This window comes from Drosophila gunungcola, unplaced genomic scaffold (assembly GCF_025200985.1).
Source record: "Drosophila gunungcola strain Sukarami unplaced genomic scaffold, Dgunungcola_SK_2 000001F, whole genome shotgun sequence".
In the NCBI taxonomy this organism is placed as follows: domain Eukaryota; kingdom Metazoa; phylum Arthropoda; class Insecta; order Diptera; family Drosophilidae; genus Drosophila; species Drosophila gunungcola.
This window is the reverse complement of record NW_026453197.1, coordinates 18,741,777-18,755,617: the sequence shown is the minus strand read 5'-3', so window position 1 is coordinate 18,755,617 and position 13,841 is coordinate 18,741,777. Positions and strand designations below refer to the sequence as shown.

General features: G+C 41.7%; 4 protein-coding genes across 6 annotated transcripts; 2 read left to right on the top strand and 2 right to left on the bottom strand.

Moving 5' to 3' along the window:
• The first annotated feature begins 891 nt into the window (after positions 1-891).
• LOC128262325 (F-actin-capping protein subunit beta) lies at positions 892-2,747 on the top strand. The gene is made up of 2 exons (XM_052996499.1): positions 892-1,096; positions 1,387-2,747. Exons 1-2 carry the CDS (start codon positions 1,094-1,096, stop codon positions 2,212-2,214), a joined length of 831 nt encoding a protein of 276 aa, XP_052852459.1. The 5' UTR covers positions 892-1,093; the 3' UTR covers positions 2,215-2,747.
• Positions 2,748-3,104: 357 nt separating this feature from the next.
• On the bottom strand, positions 3,105-6,632 carry LOC128261282 (transmembrane protein 87A). The gene is made up of 10 exons (XM_052994897.1): positions 6,499-6,632; positions 6,368-6,428; positions 6,190-6,275; positions 5,926-6,123; positions 5,335-5,493; positions 4,983-5,266; positions 4,521-4,736; positions 4,340-4,460; positions 4,123-4,276; positions 3,105-4,063 (listed from the first exon to the last, which is right to left on the bottom strand). Exons 1-10 carry the CDS (start codon positions 6,604-6,606, stop codon positions 3,837-3,839), a joined length of 1,614 nt encoding a protein of 537 aa, XP_052850857.1. The 5' UTR covers positions 6,607-6,632; the 3' UTR covers positions 3,105-3,836.
• Positions 6,633-6,718: 86 nt separating this feature from the next.
• Positions 6,719-8,128, top strand: LOC128261283 (39S ribosomal protein L48, mitochondrial). The gene is made up of 3 exons (XM_052994898.1): positions 6,719-6,852; positions 6,915-7,013; positions 7,594-8,128. Exons 1-3 carry the CDS (start codon positions 6,841-6,843, stop codon positions 8,026-8,028), a joined length of 546 nt encoding a protein of 181 aa, XP_052850858.1. The 5' UTR covers positions 6,719-6,840; the 3' UTR covers positions 8,029-8,128.
• LOC128261281 (WD repeat-containing and planar cell polarity effector protein fritz) lies at positions 8,035-12,966 on the bottom strand. Of its 3 annotated transcripts, none has more exons than XM_052994894.1 (7): positions 12,196-12,966; positions 10,865-11,165; positions 9,695-10,645; positions 9,117-9,637; positions 8,609-9,018; positions 8,394-8,550; positions 8,035-8,334 (listed from the first exon to the last, which is right to left on the bottom strand). In XM_052994894.1, the coding sequence occupies exons 1-7, from the start codon at positions 12,608-12,610 to the stop codon at positions 8,228-8,230; spliced, it is 2,862 nt and encodes a 953-aa protein (XP_052850854.1). In that variant the 5' UTR covers positions 12,611-12,966; the 3' UTR covers positions 8,035-8,227. The 3 variants fall into 3 exon arrangements, with proteins under 3 accessions (XP_052850854.1, XP_052850856.1, XP_052850855.1); XM_052994896.1 differs by having other exon boundaries at positions 10,865-11,097; positions 12,196-12,327; XM_052994895.1 differs by having other exon boundaries at positions 10,865-11,118; positions 12,196-12,320.
• Positions 12,967-13,841: the final 875 nt, after the last annotated feature.

Here is a 13,841-nt window from a genome sequence, read left to right as displayed (position 1 = left end):
TGCTCTACAAATCTGCGTTTAAGTCTTGGTTTGTAATTTCGGGTCGATTTTTTGCAATTTTTATGATGTAACCCCTTATTAAATCTCCGAAAAAATCGTCTTTGCAGAAAAGTGACCAAAAATCTTCAGTTCTAAATCCATAACTTTTCTTTTACGCATCCGATTTCATAGTTGTATTTTTTTAAACTCTTGTGGCTTAAGCCTCTAAAAATGTGCATTTAAATTTTAATTTGAAATTTTGTGTTGATATTTTTACGACACAACTCCTTTATTAATAACCGAAAAAAAACATTGTAAAAAATGTTTCAAAAACCTTCAGTTTTAATTCCATAACTTTTCTTGCAAACATTCCATTTCAAAATGGCATATCTTTAAAGTATTGGGACTTCCGTCTCTAAAACTCTGCATATAAAACTAAGATTGTGATTTCGGCTCGATATTTTGCCATTTTTATGATGTAACCAGTTTTCGAACAATTTTTAATTTGGGAAAATTTTCTAACAAAATTTTGAGATTAGTAAATAATATATTTTTAATAGTTGACTTTGGATGGATAGGTGTAAGTACTATTCGTCTCCAGCTGCACAAAACAGACAGTCTTTTGGTTGTGAGTCTTATATTGACCAAGTTGGAACAAAAAAACATATTAGTTGTGTGGTATTCCAATGAATTTCCCTTTGATAGCTATATGACATCACTATATCTCGAAGTACATTCGTAAAAATGAAACAACTTCGAAATTGTAATTGTTTTTCGTTTATATTTTTAAATTTTTGACTCAAATTACAATAACTTTGTAAGGGTATAAATAAATATAAAGTATGTTGGTTTGAGTCTCGGATATATGACGGTATTTTAATAATACATACAAGTTATTGTTAAGTATTTTCGCGTAACTGGTCACACCCGACCACCACAGCAAAAATATATAAAATCCAATCTTAATAATAAAGAAAAGTGTCAATTTAGTGCAATTACTTGCAATAAAAACGTATTATCCTAGCTAAATTTAAGATCGGCCGTGTCCCCACGAACTTAAAGTTGAGCTAAGAGAAGTGTACACTTGATCAAAGGAAAGCAAAAAAGTATCAAAATGGTGAGTAATAGTTGTGTTAAATGGTAAGAAGTGAAAAAAACAGGGCCAACAAGCGGTGGATTTAGGTGGCTACCGCCCATTTCTTAATGAATTATTGCTTTTGTTGTGTTTAGAACTTAACAAAGAAATGAATTTGCAAAGGGCGGTGACCTGAAAATTATGCCCATATATGGTAGTCCAATATTGCCGGGTGGCATTCCGAAACTCAGGGACTTTTTAGTCACTTTTCTTATCGCCGCTGCACAGTGACTCAATTTTAAAAGCTATCTATTGCCACTAACTCTTTTCAGTCGGAAATGCAAATGGATTGTGCGCTGGATCTGATGCGACGACTGCCGCCCCAGCAAATCGAGAAGAACCTGATTGATCTGATTGACTTGGCACCCGATCTCTGCGAGGATTTGCTCTCCTCCGTGGATCAACCACTTAAGATAGCCAAGGATAAGGAGCACGGCAAGGATTACCTGCTGTGTGACTACAATAGGGATGGTGATTCGTATAGATCGCCCTGGTCGAACTCCTACTATCCGCCGCTGGAGGATGGCCAAATGCCCTCGGAGCGTCTGAGAAAACTGGAAATCGAGGCCAACTATGCGTTTGATCAGTACAGGGATATGTACTACGAGGGTGGCGTGTCCTCCGTGTATCTATGGGATCTGGATCATGGATTTGCCGCTGTTATACTGATCAAGAAGGCGGGAGATGGCAGCAAGATGATCCGGGGCTGCTGGGATTCCATACATGTGGTGGAGGTGCAGGAGAAAACCACTGGCCGAACGGCCCACTACAAGCTAACGTCGACGGCCATGTTGTGGCTGCAGACCCACAAACAGGGTTCGGGCACCATGAACTTGGGCGGCAGCCTCACGCGGCAGCAGGAACAGGACGCCAATGTCAGTGAGTCGTCGCCGCACATAGCCAACATTGGCAAGATGGTCGAGGAGATGGAGAACAAGATCAGGAACACGCTGAACGAGATCTACTTTGGCAAGACCAAGGACATTGTCAACGGGCTGCGGAGCACACAGTCGCTGGCAGATCAACGCCAGCAAGCGGCCATGAAACAGGACCTGGCAGCGGCCATCCTGCGGCGCAATGTCAAGCCCGATTCAAACTGAGCAACTGGAGAGGCTGAGGGCTGAATAAACCACATAAATTTACCACCAGGCTACGGCGGTGTCCTTCTATGCAAGACTGTCTCCTTAAAAGTGTTAAATACCAAGTGAATTGTAATATTATCTAAATGGAATATATATCATTTCCATAATATTCAAATCAATTCCCTACTATTTCACACTCTTTTTCATAGAGTATATAGAGAATTACACCTCCTAGCCTGGTGCACAAAAAAAGCAGACTTCAAATATTAATTACGCATTTCTAGGCAGTAAATTTGTTACCAAGAGTAAAGAAAATTGTTACACCACAACAAAAAACAATATTAATGTAAATTTGTCCCCCACACACACATTGTTGCTAATCTAGAGTCGCGCTTAACATCCAAAAAATAGTTCAGCCAAAAATGCCAACTTCGCCGCCCGTCAAGACAGTATCCATAAGTATTTGTATCTTATTTGTAATAACCGAAGTCGAGGCATTTCAGTTTCATATTCTTAATTTCTCCGCGAATAAAATATATTGTGTTTCTTAATTGTGACTTTTTGTATTGCGTGTGTATGTTTGTGTACTCTAACCAGTAAGAGCTCGAAGCAAACATAATATTAACTGAAATCGCTTTATGATTGTATTATCTGAGGAAATGCACATTACCTTCTCTCTTACTTAATATTTTTTTTTAAACAAAAAATTTGGAAGGCAAAAGAGAAATTTTATACAAAGAGAAAACTAATAAATATTGAATTATAACTTTAGCTGTTTTAATTGGGGGGGGGGGGGGGGGGGGGGAATAACACATATTTAGCTTTCTGTAGAAGATAAGATACGAACTCTTTTATCTTGTTTAATGGGAAAAACTTGTCTTGACAAATCAAACAACAAGATAAGTATATTGGTTCATGACTACCTTTAAGATACGATTGCATTTATTTATGAAAATCTTAAACCGTTTTGATTAAAAATATATTTAAATACGTTGAGGTGTGTGTGTGACGCCAGTGATTGTGTGCTTACTTAGACAATTACTTTTTAATCATTTTAGTTATCAGCAAATAGTTCAAGTTAAAGATTTTTCGCTTTTTATCATAGTTATTACATAATACTCATACATTTATATAGATAGTTTCTGTTGTTTTTTTTTTCTTTTCTTGTGTGTGTTACCAACTATATACAATGAGGCGACAACAGTTTACTCGCTCATACACAAATATGCAAGTGTACTTATGGGATCAACAATAGAATCGAAGTCGAAGTTTATAAATTAAGCGTTACGGTTCGTCGCGTAGTTTTATCTACAACTTAGGCTAGGTGTTATAAATAAGTTAGGTTTATTTAGAGGAGGGAGGACGTGCGCGTAGAAGGAACTACAAGTACATACAATATTTTACACGGGTTCTCAGAAGGCGTGGCCGGACAAACACTGTGTCTCGAAAAATTGGAAGATCTGTGTCTATGTCAGCGCAGCGCGGCAATTTTCCGTCCAGCAGCAGTAAAGCTTCCCTCTCCTCGATGGCGAATAGAAATAAAAAATACATAGCTTTGCTGCTGGCGATGGTGACACGCAGATGTGTGAATGTGCAAAAATATGCGTAGAAAGTCTCTTCGGTCCAGCGAATGTCACAGCTTATTGCATTTTCGAAACCTCAAACTTGGTGTTGATGATTTCCTCGTCCGAGTCTAGGATAGGCAAGGCCGAATCCCCCATCGAGGAGGGTATGTTCTCCTCCACCCAGCGCAGGTCATCCTCCTCGTTGTTCGTGGCATTTCGCGAGTTGGTCGACGTCTTTGGCGTTCCATTTTGGCCGCGCATTTTCACACCATACGCATCGGCCACAAACTGATCCTCTTCGTCTGTTAAATAGGTCTCAATTAGTTTAAGTTTACAGGTTACTTTCCATCTCTAGCCATACCCTCATCGTCTTCATCCTCTGGATTATCCAGCAATGGTGTGAAAGCATAGCGCTGATTGTTATTCGTGGGTCGCCATAGTATCATAATCACCAGCAGCAGCACCGAAAACAGAATGTGCCAGAAGCCAGTATCGATCCAAATGTCACGCCAGCCCTAAGTGAAGCGTGAAATCATTAAAACTAAGCTCGCAGCTCCATTCATCCATAGTCAACTCACAGGCGTACAGTTTTCGATCCTACGCAAACGCAAGGCAAAAAGCATGAAGATTACGGAAGCGATAACAGCAAAGATCAGCGTGTTGGTAAAGTGCCTATACAGCGACAGCTTGACCATGTTCCTGAAATATGTATATACGTTAGAGCAATGAGAATAGAGTATAAACTATTGACTTAGTCACCTCCTTAGTCTGAGTGTGCGAGTGGTTTGCACCAGGGAGGTAAAGATCCACCAGCAGATTCCCGTATCTAGAACAGCCAAAGGTATGCTGGCCACCAGCAGCTCACTGCGATCGGTCTTCACATTGGTGATACGCAAATAGCTCTCCACGCAGGCCAGCACAAAGTAGAGGGTTCCAATGCCCACCACCCGATGCAACATAGGTCCCAATCGGGGTCTGAAAAAGATTAAGAAATATGACTGTGAACACTATAATATTATATAACCTGTAGTTTCCCTATTTTTCCTTAGGCTATATGCTCTAGAAAAGGTGATGACTTGGTGCTACTACTATAACACTGGCTTACAAAATTAAGTCGACAGCTATCGCTAGCTAGTCGTTCATTATCAACTATTATAATTATTTGAATTAATTTACTAGGAACGAGTTTTTGTTGATACATATGTTGATTGCTCCACTTACTTGACAATTCCAAAGCCGAGACTCATGATGATGACCAGCATCCTGGCCAGCGTGCGCTTAGCACAGGACACAAATTCGGCAACTAGTTCGGCATGCTGCACGGCAACTCCTTTGTTTGTCAGCGTTTGATACTCGGCATAGAAGAAGGCCTTTTCAAGCATGCCCAACAGAATGACGCCACCAATCCAGAACTGAATTCTCAGCAGATCCCGCCATTGGGCGAAGGAAACAAACAGCCAAATGATGCCAAATATCACATAAACAATACACATGATTAAATAGAACTGTAAAGGCAAAAACAAAACATTTAGTATAAACAATGTGAACATTTTGGAACAACTCATTCACATACCGGCAGAAATGGCCAATCTATGGCCGAGATATAGCCGTGTGGTCCCAGGAATTGGAGGTGAACCACGGCAGTGAACTGGGCGACTGGCCCCACTGCGATGATCACCTCAATCTCGTAGATGCCATCCTCCTTAACGCTCGCAATCGGGTTTGTTGTGGGCTGAAAGGAAATGGGAGTGTTTTAAGTGTTTTTTAATCATTTTTGCTCCCCTAAATAAAATAAAACTACTTTAAGTGAAAATTTGATTAGTCGCCTAAGTGTTACCTAACAAAATATTAAAATGATATGTTGATAGTTATTTAAAAGTAATCATAATTTGTTCATATGTCTTTTTTTATTGCGAAAACCCTAACGGAAGACTTTGTAATATGCTTTACTTATTTTTAAAGTACCATCTTTTTATAATTATAAGAGACCGGAAGTATACCAAGCTATCTTAGCAACCAGTATGCCCTACTTCTGTTTAGAGTACCCTGTTTTTTGGAGAAACGATAAGCTGTGACTGATAAGGCAGAAAGCAGAATTTTTTTGGCTTGTTTGGATTGGTAGTTGATGTCTAGCAGTTTTCGCGCTGATTCATTTGCCATTTACCGAAAGTGGGTGTTTGTTCTCCAGCATGGGATGTTTGGGTTCCGGCGTTCCGGTAGGCACTCCTCCTTCAGCCGGTTTATCTTTATCCATGGCCAGGACAATGAGTCCATTGCAGGGATATGTCTTGGTGACCTCGGTAATGACATTATTGATGCTGCTGTTATGCTGCAGCGCACTATCTTTGGAGATTGCCTGAAGCTGTTTCAGAACAAAAAAAAAAGGGATATAAGCTGAGATTTGGAGGTATAAAAATAGGGTACCCACACGGCGATCATCGTAGATGCAGGGGTGCTCCGTCAGCCGGAAGGTTACAGTTAGATTGGTCTCCACATGGGACTTGCAGCCCTTGACTGGAAACATTGGATGTGGATGTGGAAAGGTGTGATTAACCAAGGTGCATTCGTCACGCGTTCTCCCCCCCTACCATGCTAATAATACTCACTTTGAGCGTAGATTTTCGTATTGGCCAAAAGGGGACGCTGTTCCCGAATGCTGGGAAAGTCCTGGAAGGAAAAACAACGCAATTATGCCACATTACTTTCCAGTTGCTACAATATATTCCCATGTTCTTACCGTTGTCACCGGGACTTCCACTATGCCCGGATCTGATTTTCCGGCTGTCGTATCTGGGCCAAATAGTAGCGCCAACGCAACTAACAATATCGTTGCCGTTCCCTGCATTTTGTAGACTTCGAAATCGAGCAAATACTACGTGTTTTATGTGCGTACAACGGGTCGTAAAGTAAATACAAATACAAATATTTTCCTCTTCTATTCGGCTGGCTATGTAAAGTGTGACCGTACCTGGGTTTGGGTGAAAACAACAAAGACTACACTTTAGTGTGGCTGCATGCCATCAGCTGATGTGATATAACCTGACTTTAGTTGCCAATTGGAAACACGAAACACCAAAAAATGTTACGCAGGGTAAATAAACATCAAATTGTATTAAATTGTTTATTAAAATTATATTATTTTGTTCATTTTAGTTGATTCCAAGTGTGCGTTTAACGCTGCAAGTGCCGAAAGCCACAACAACAGCTGTGAGGAGCACAAGTGGCAGTGTTTATGAACCGGATTATCTGGAGGTGCGTTTTTAATTCATTTATTTGACAATTGTTTTTGTTTTATTGAAAGGTGTTTTATAGTTCCCCTAAAGTAAGACATCCTCTTTGATTCTACAAGCATTTGTTTATAAGTGAAAACATCTGTTTTAAATTATCAGGTTGTTGTACTATGATTTCCCAGATGTCTCTCTGAATTCTTTCAGTTCTATAAAAATCCCGTGATAATAGATTGATAATTAAAATAAATTATGCACTATCTAAATATGTATATGTTGGTACATATTTATTTTTCTTTATAATATCCAGTATGTTTCTACTTCTTATGGTGTACGGATAAGTTATCATAATCCTATGATCTTGTGATTTCGGTTTTTTGAGAAAGTTGTACTTTTAAATACACAAAAACCTTCAGTCCATTTGATCATGATTTTATCCTGTTTTAATTTTGTTTACTATTTCCGTAAATTCTCTTGGCAGATAGTCCCTTACAATCTAAAATCATGGAAGGAATACACAAACCCTATCCCTTACAATCTAAAATCATGGAAGGAATACACAAACCCTATCACTACCTTATTAATCATCCTTCTCTCAATTGCAGTCCCTCAAACCGAAATTTCCGCAGTACGATAGCCTGAATGTGCAAATCAAGGGCTACGACTATCCGCAGTTGGAGAGCTACCAGCGGTTCCTGCACGGAGTGGCCGAGTATCTGGACCTGGACGTGTCCGACTGTTATGCCCTGCCGCCGCAGCAGACGCAGGTGCAGCGATTGCGGCCCAACTCCACGGTCATCGAGTCCGAGTACAAGCTGACCACCTACGAGCGCAATTTGCAGCTTAACAACGTGGATGCTCCGGTTTATCCGCAATTCCTGCGACTCGCCCAGGCAGCCCTGCCCGAAGGAGTGAGCTTGAGGGTCCAGGAGCACACCGATGACTGCGAGGAGCGACGCTATGTGCCGGACAAGGAGCTACTGGACCTCAAGGACGAACTGGAACGCATGGGCGGACCCACCACCTTCAAGAAGAAGTAGTCCGACTTGGCAAACATTATATATTTTTAATAAGTAACCTGTGTGTAAAGTGTAGAGAGTAGAGAGAGAGAACCTATGAATAAAAACTCTCCTATTTAAAGCTTTGCACTAACTGTGGGACGGCAATAGTTACAAACGAGTGGAAGACGTGGCTCTTAAGCAAGAAATGGTTTCATCTTGGGGATTGCTCTATCAATTGTTACACCACACCGAAGTGGACCACTTTGATGGAGGAGGAGTTGGCGCTCTTACTGCTGCTCTGCTTTTGTTCCTCTTCGCGACGTCGAATTGGTGGTTTATTCACATCTTCAATATATACATAAGTTGCATAAAATATATAGCATATAATCTAACATTAAACTTACTTGTGGTGATGGGATTGAAATCCTTTAGATACTCATCGTTGGGATGACAAAGCGGCAAACTGTCAGCCAGTTCCTTTTTAGGATTGGTCAGATGCCGCGCTGGTCTCGAATAACCATTTCTCTTCGGCGGCATGGGCTTCTCCTTGCGAGGAATCTCCTGTTGGATAAATAAGTATCTAAAAACATAGACATTTAGTATTTAAAAGTAACCTTACCGGCACCACGGCTACTTGAATTGTGTCGGAGAATTTGACTTTGTTCTTTTCGGCCGTTTGTGACTTGGCAGTCGGCGTGGCTGCCTCTCCGTTCGTGGGAGCTGGATTGGCCGGATTGGACAATATGGATGCCGTTGGCTTCTTCAGCAGCAGGCGCTTCTGGAAGTCCTCATTGGACACAGAGGTCAGCATGGCGGGAATGTTGCCAGAGACAAGCGGATGCTGGTAGAACTTGGGCTGATATTGTGCTGCTGTTGCTGCTGGTAAAGGCGATGTTGGCATTGCGTTGAATTGACCAAGTTGGGGGGTGCCTTGATCCGAATTGTTTGGGGGCTGGAGACGAGGCAGCGGACTGCTGGGCATGGGGAGACCCACCGTCTGATCGGGCACATCCTGGGACCACACGTTACCTGTAGTAACATAAATTTGTAAGAGATAAATAACTAAGACAGCTACTACTACTAAATAATAAATACAATTAATATTATTTATAGAGTTGTTTTCTTACCATTTGAGTTCAAGCTTTTCACAGGCGCTTGCTGTAGATGGTTGCTTTTCAGGGAGAGATTCGCCAATGAAGTAGTTGGTGGTGCTATCGAAACTTTTGGCAACGGCGGCCTCAACTCCGGCTTGGGTATGTTGATCTTGATCATCTCTGCATTGAAAATCTTCGACTTGAACGAGGGCAGCGGTGGCACATAGTTCTTCAGGACTTGCTGGGGCTGCACTGGCTTCAATCCTGTTGCTAATCCTGATCCCGGTCCTGGTCCTGCACCCGCTCCCTGACCTCGCAATAGATCCGAGCAGGTGGACAGCGAACAGGCCGACTCGGAACGGAGGTCGCAGGTCAGGCTGAGATTGCCATTGGCACGGTCTTCCTCATGAATTATGGCAGCTGCCTGACTGAAGGCCACCTGGGCAAACTCGCCCAGGCTAGAGATGCACTTGGTTAGATTGTACAGGTCCATGAAAATGTCATAGTCGGCCACATCCTGGGCAATTTCAAGAGCCTCAGCGAAAAGGTTTTTGCTAGCGAAACAAATAAATTATTATTTATTTAAAGATATATAAGTTACCGTAGCTTACCGCAGCAGATAGAAACAAAAGCGACGTTTCAGATCGTACACCTGATCGCTGAACTCATCCTTTGTCTCCTCGGAAAGCGTGTGGGCAAAAGTCTTCAAGGCTCTGGCCATCAGTTCGATGCGAGGTCTTCGCTGATCGCCGCCAAAGAACACATAGTTGGCTATCTTGTGCAGCGTGATTAGACACATGGCTCCGTAGGTTTCCCAGTTCAAGGCGGCCAGGACATTTACGGCCCTGTCCGGCTGCTGCAATCGCAGATACTTATCCGCAATCACATCCGCTGTCAAGCCAGAGTTGTGTATATCGCCGCGCATTCCCGTGCCGCCAAAGATGCGCATGCAGGCCAGTGGTCCCTGCTCGTAGATCAGCAAAAGCAGGCAGTCCGTCTGCGCATAGGTATGCTTAAAGGTGGCCAAGTCCGGCTTCCGGCTGAAGGCCACACTCAGCAGAGTTGGCTGGGCCACAAAGTAGTGGGACAGGTCCAGGAGACTCCCGGGCGTCACACTCTCGCTGACCAGCTGATGGCCAATGGTGGCCAGGGCCAGATCGAAGCACTGCAGCACCGAGCGCTCGTTGGCCACACACAGCATGGCGGAGTCGCAGTGCCAGGCGCACTGATTGGGCACAATCTCAATTTGGTTGGCGTACTTCGTCGACTGCTGGACCAGATCATGCAGGCAGATATTTCGATCTATGCTGCCCAAGAAGAGCTTCTCCTGGTCGGGACTGAAGGCAAACGAGCAGATCTGGGCGCCCATCGGTATCGAGGTAATGGCAGTGCGTTGCATTTTCCCAGCAGCCAGCTCGTAGGAGCAGATCTCGGCGCTTATGTCGCCCTTCCGGGACACCTTCTGCTCCAGTGTGATGATCTGGCTTTCGCTGCTCCGCAAAAAGTCCACGCACAGTGGGTCGTTTTCCGACCAGCAATAGGCAATCGATTCCAGCTGCAAACTAAGCAAAAAGATTCAAATGGGGGGTTAAAAAAGGTATTTACACTCAGAAAAAAAAATATGTAAAATCCACAATTAAATAAAAAAAAGGTAATTGCTATAAAAATAGTACATAAGAGAACAGAAAAATATCGTAAGGATATGACTTTACATTAAATAAGCATTTGTCACTTTCCTGTTGATATTACATACGTATTTTTTAAGTGTGTGCAAAGCTTACCCCTTAATCTTGAAGACATGTATGTTAGCTCGATCCTGATCCCTGATCGTTGGCCTCCAGGGATACACTTCGTTCTGCGAGGACTGCGTCCAGACCACGAACAGGTCGAAGCTGCCGTTGACTGTGAGGTGGCGGGATAGCTTGCGTTCCGTGGCGCCCGGTATGATCACGTGGAAGATGCGCGGATCCATATTGGCGATTTTCTCCGGCCCCTGGGATCGCGCATTCGGCCGCTGCAGATGCACCACCGTCAGCTGGTTGGTATTGTAGGCCAAGACGATGTGGGAACGGGTGAAAAAGGCTAGCGACGACGACGATGACGACGAGCACAAGACAAGACAACACAAGACCAACAACGAACAAAAAAGAGACACAAGCGACAAAGCTGAATGAGTGCCTCGAACAAAACATGGAAAGCTAGCGGGGATTGGCGATGGGGATTGGGGGATCTTGGGGGATCTGAGGTTCGGAGGTTCGCATATTTACAGGCAACAAAACAAGCAAGCAGATTAATTAAAAATTACAATAATTGCATGCCCCTGCATGTATGCGTGCGGCTGTATTGGTGTGGGAAAGTGCAAATCAAGTCGCACTTGTTGCCAATGCAAATTTCTCCATAACTGCACAAGCAGCGCTCTGAAGTGCAAGGCCAAAATGCAGTGTCTTACTATATACTATATATGTACATATAAATAGCTAAATACCCTGAAGTACAAATTGGGCTGATTAGTTTGTGATAGATAGATAGTCTTTGGAATTGTTTTCGAAAGAATTGAGTGGAGAATAAGTGCATTTAAATACATATGTAAACATTTCTACTTTAATTTTTTTTTTTAACAAAATATATTAATGCAAACTAAAGAATTTTGTAAATTAATTTTTTAGAGATAGTTTTGAGAAATTTTTTTAAATAAACGTTTTTAAAACCTTAAAATTTAATCATCTTGACTGCCGTTAAGTATTTTAAACAGTCAAAATATAGTCGAAATTGAATTTAAAGATTTTTGAATAATTGAAAATAAAAAGTTTTACATGAGAACTTCCCAGTTTCTAAGTAATTTACACACAAAGTGCTATTAATGATGGTTAAAAAGAACCACTTTAAACTATGCGTGGAGAGCTGATTAAATATAGCGTGTTAACACAGGTTTTGCAATAAAAGCAGTTCATATTTAAATGAATTCAAACAATTTTCGAGGCATTTTTTTTAAGACGAGAAGGTGAGATTTACATGCTGAAATGATGATTAATGGGGCAAGCTTTAATTATGGGTAGGGTAGACATGAAAAAGGGAAAATAGTGAGCATGTGAGATCTTTATGATCTACTAACCATCTGTGATGATCTCCGAGGCGAGTTTGCCCACCAGATACTTCTCGAAGACCATTCGCAGGATGTCCCCTGTGTAGATGTCCACGCAGATGTGGGCTATCAATCCATGGGCGAACAGGAGCAGGACCTGCGCCGCATCCTGCCACTCGGAGTGGATGATTCTGTGCTGGCGCAGCAGATCCTCCAGTTTCTTGAGATTGTCCTTCAAGCGTCCGGCTGCCTTTCGACTGCTATTCTTGAGAACGGCCAATCCATTGCGACGCTCCGTGTAGTCCCTTTTGGCCAGAAACGTGACGTCCTGCTGCTCCTGATCCTTGTCCCGCTGGCGAAGGTAGCGAAAGGCACCCAGATCCTGGCTCTTGATCCGCACCTCCTCTCGCAGCGTCGTCCAAAAGTGCGTCTCGCTGAGCAGCATGATTCCAGATCATCAAACAGATCACCTCAATTCGATCGCCACTTCGATTTGCATGGCCGCGGAATATGGGTGTCAACTCAATTCTCAATTCTCAATTCTCGATCTCGATTTGTTGGCGTGTTTAGCTGCTCGATTAGCTGCTCCAATTGCACTAATTTCTTTTACATACGGGTTAATTACGCTGCTTTTTAGCTGTTCACTAGCTCACAATCGATTGGGTGCACACACATACGCCACGAAACATAACTTGATTCTTCGCTATTAGCCTTTTAAAACTTTGTTTATGAAAATAAAATCAACTTGTTGCTCGAAACGTCAGAGATGGGTAGCCACACACAATTAGAGGTGGAGAAACATCAATATTTACAGCGATGTAATCGATGTTTAATATCGATATTTTTCCTGATCTAGTGAGTCGTCATTTGAACTTTGAGAAATGGTCACCTCAAAAAATATAAATTTAAATTTTGCGCACTTTGAAAGAAGCTAGAAAAGAAAACCTATAAAACTTTAGTGTGTTATGATTATATATTTACCAAAAATAATATACATTTTTAAAAAGTTACAAGCAAAAGCACTGGCAAATCAAATAATCAATTATGCGCCTTGATCGAAAGTATTTGGCGGTTAAATTAAACATTTATATTTGAAGGTTACTCAAACTCCAAATGATCAAAAAGCAAATCAAGCAGAATGTGGCGATGATTTATCATGAAAAAAATGTGGCTGAAAAACTAATGACAATGTTTAGCCCTCGATAAAATCCAAAATAGGAGTAAAAAACATTTTCAACTTACCAAAACACCATTTATCCATCCCAAGTAATATCTGTAATTGGAATTCAAAACGTTAGCTTTAGGAACCAAAAAAAGCTATGATTCACCTTTTTTGAATGCCAAAACCTTAAAACTTAATTTTAAAAAAAATTTAATTTGTATTTTAATTATGTTCTTAGAATTATCTCACATTTTGATCTATGAATATATCCAGAGTTTCAAATCACATGATTTAAAAAAAAAGACAATCAAACTATACTATAAACCAACAAATCACTTCTTCCCAGAAAAGTATTATCTTGGCAAAATCATGTTATCTCATAGCAGTATTTATTAGCGGGGCAGTCTGCTACTCAATATTGAACTATGTTCGAGGGCCTGCAGACTGCGTTGTTGATAAGTTTAATATTGTGGTTGGCATTAAAGAGCCATTCGATCGCCAGAGCAATAAACAA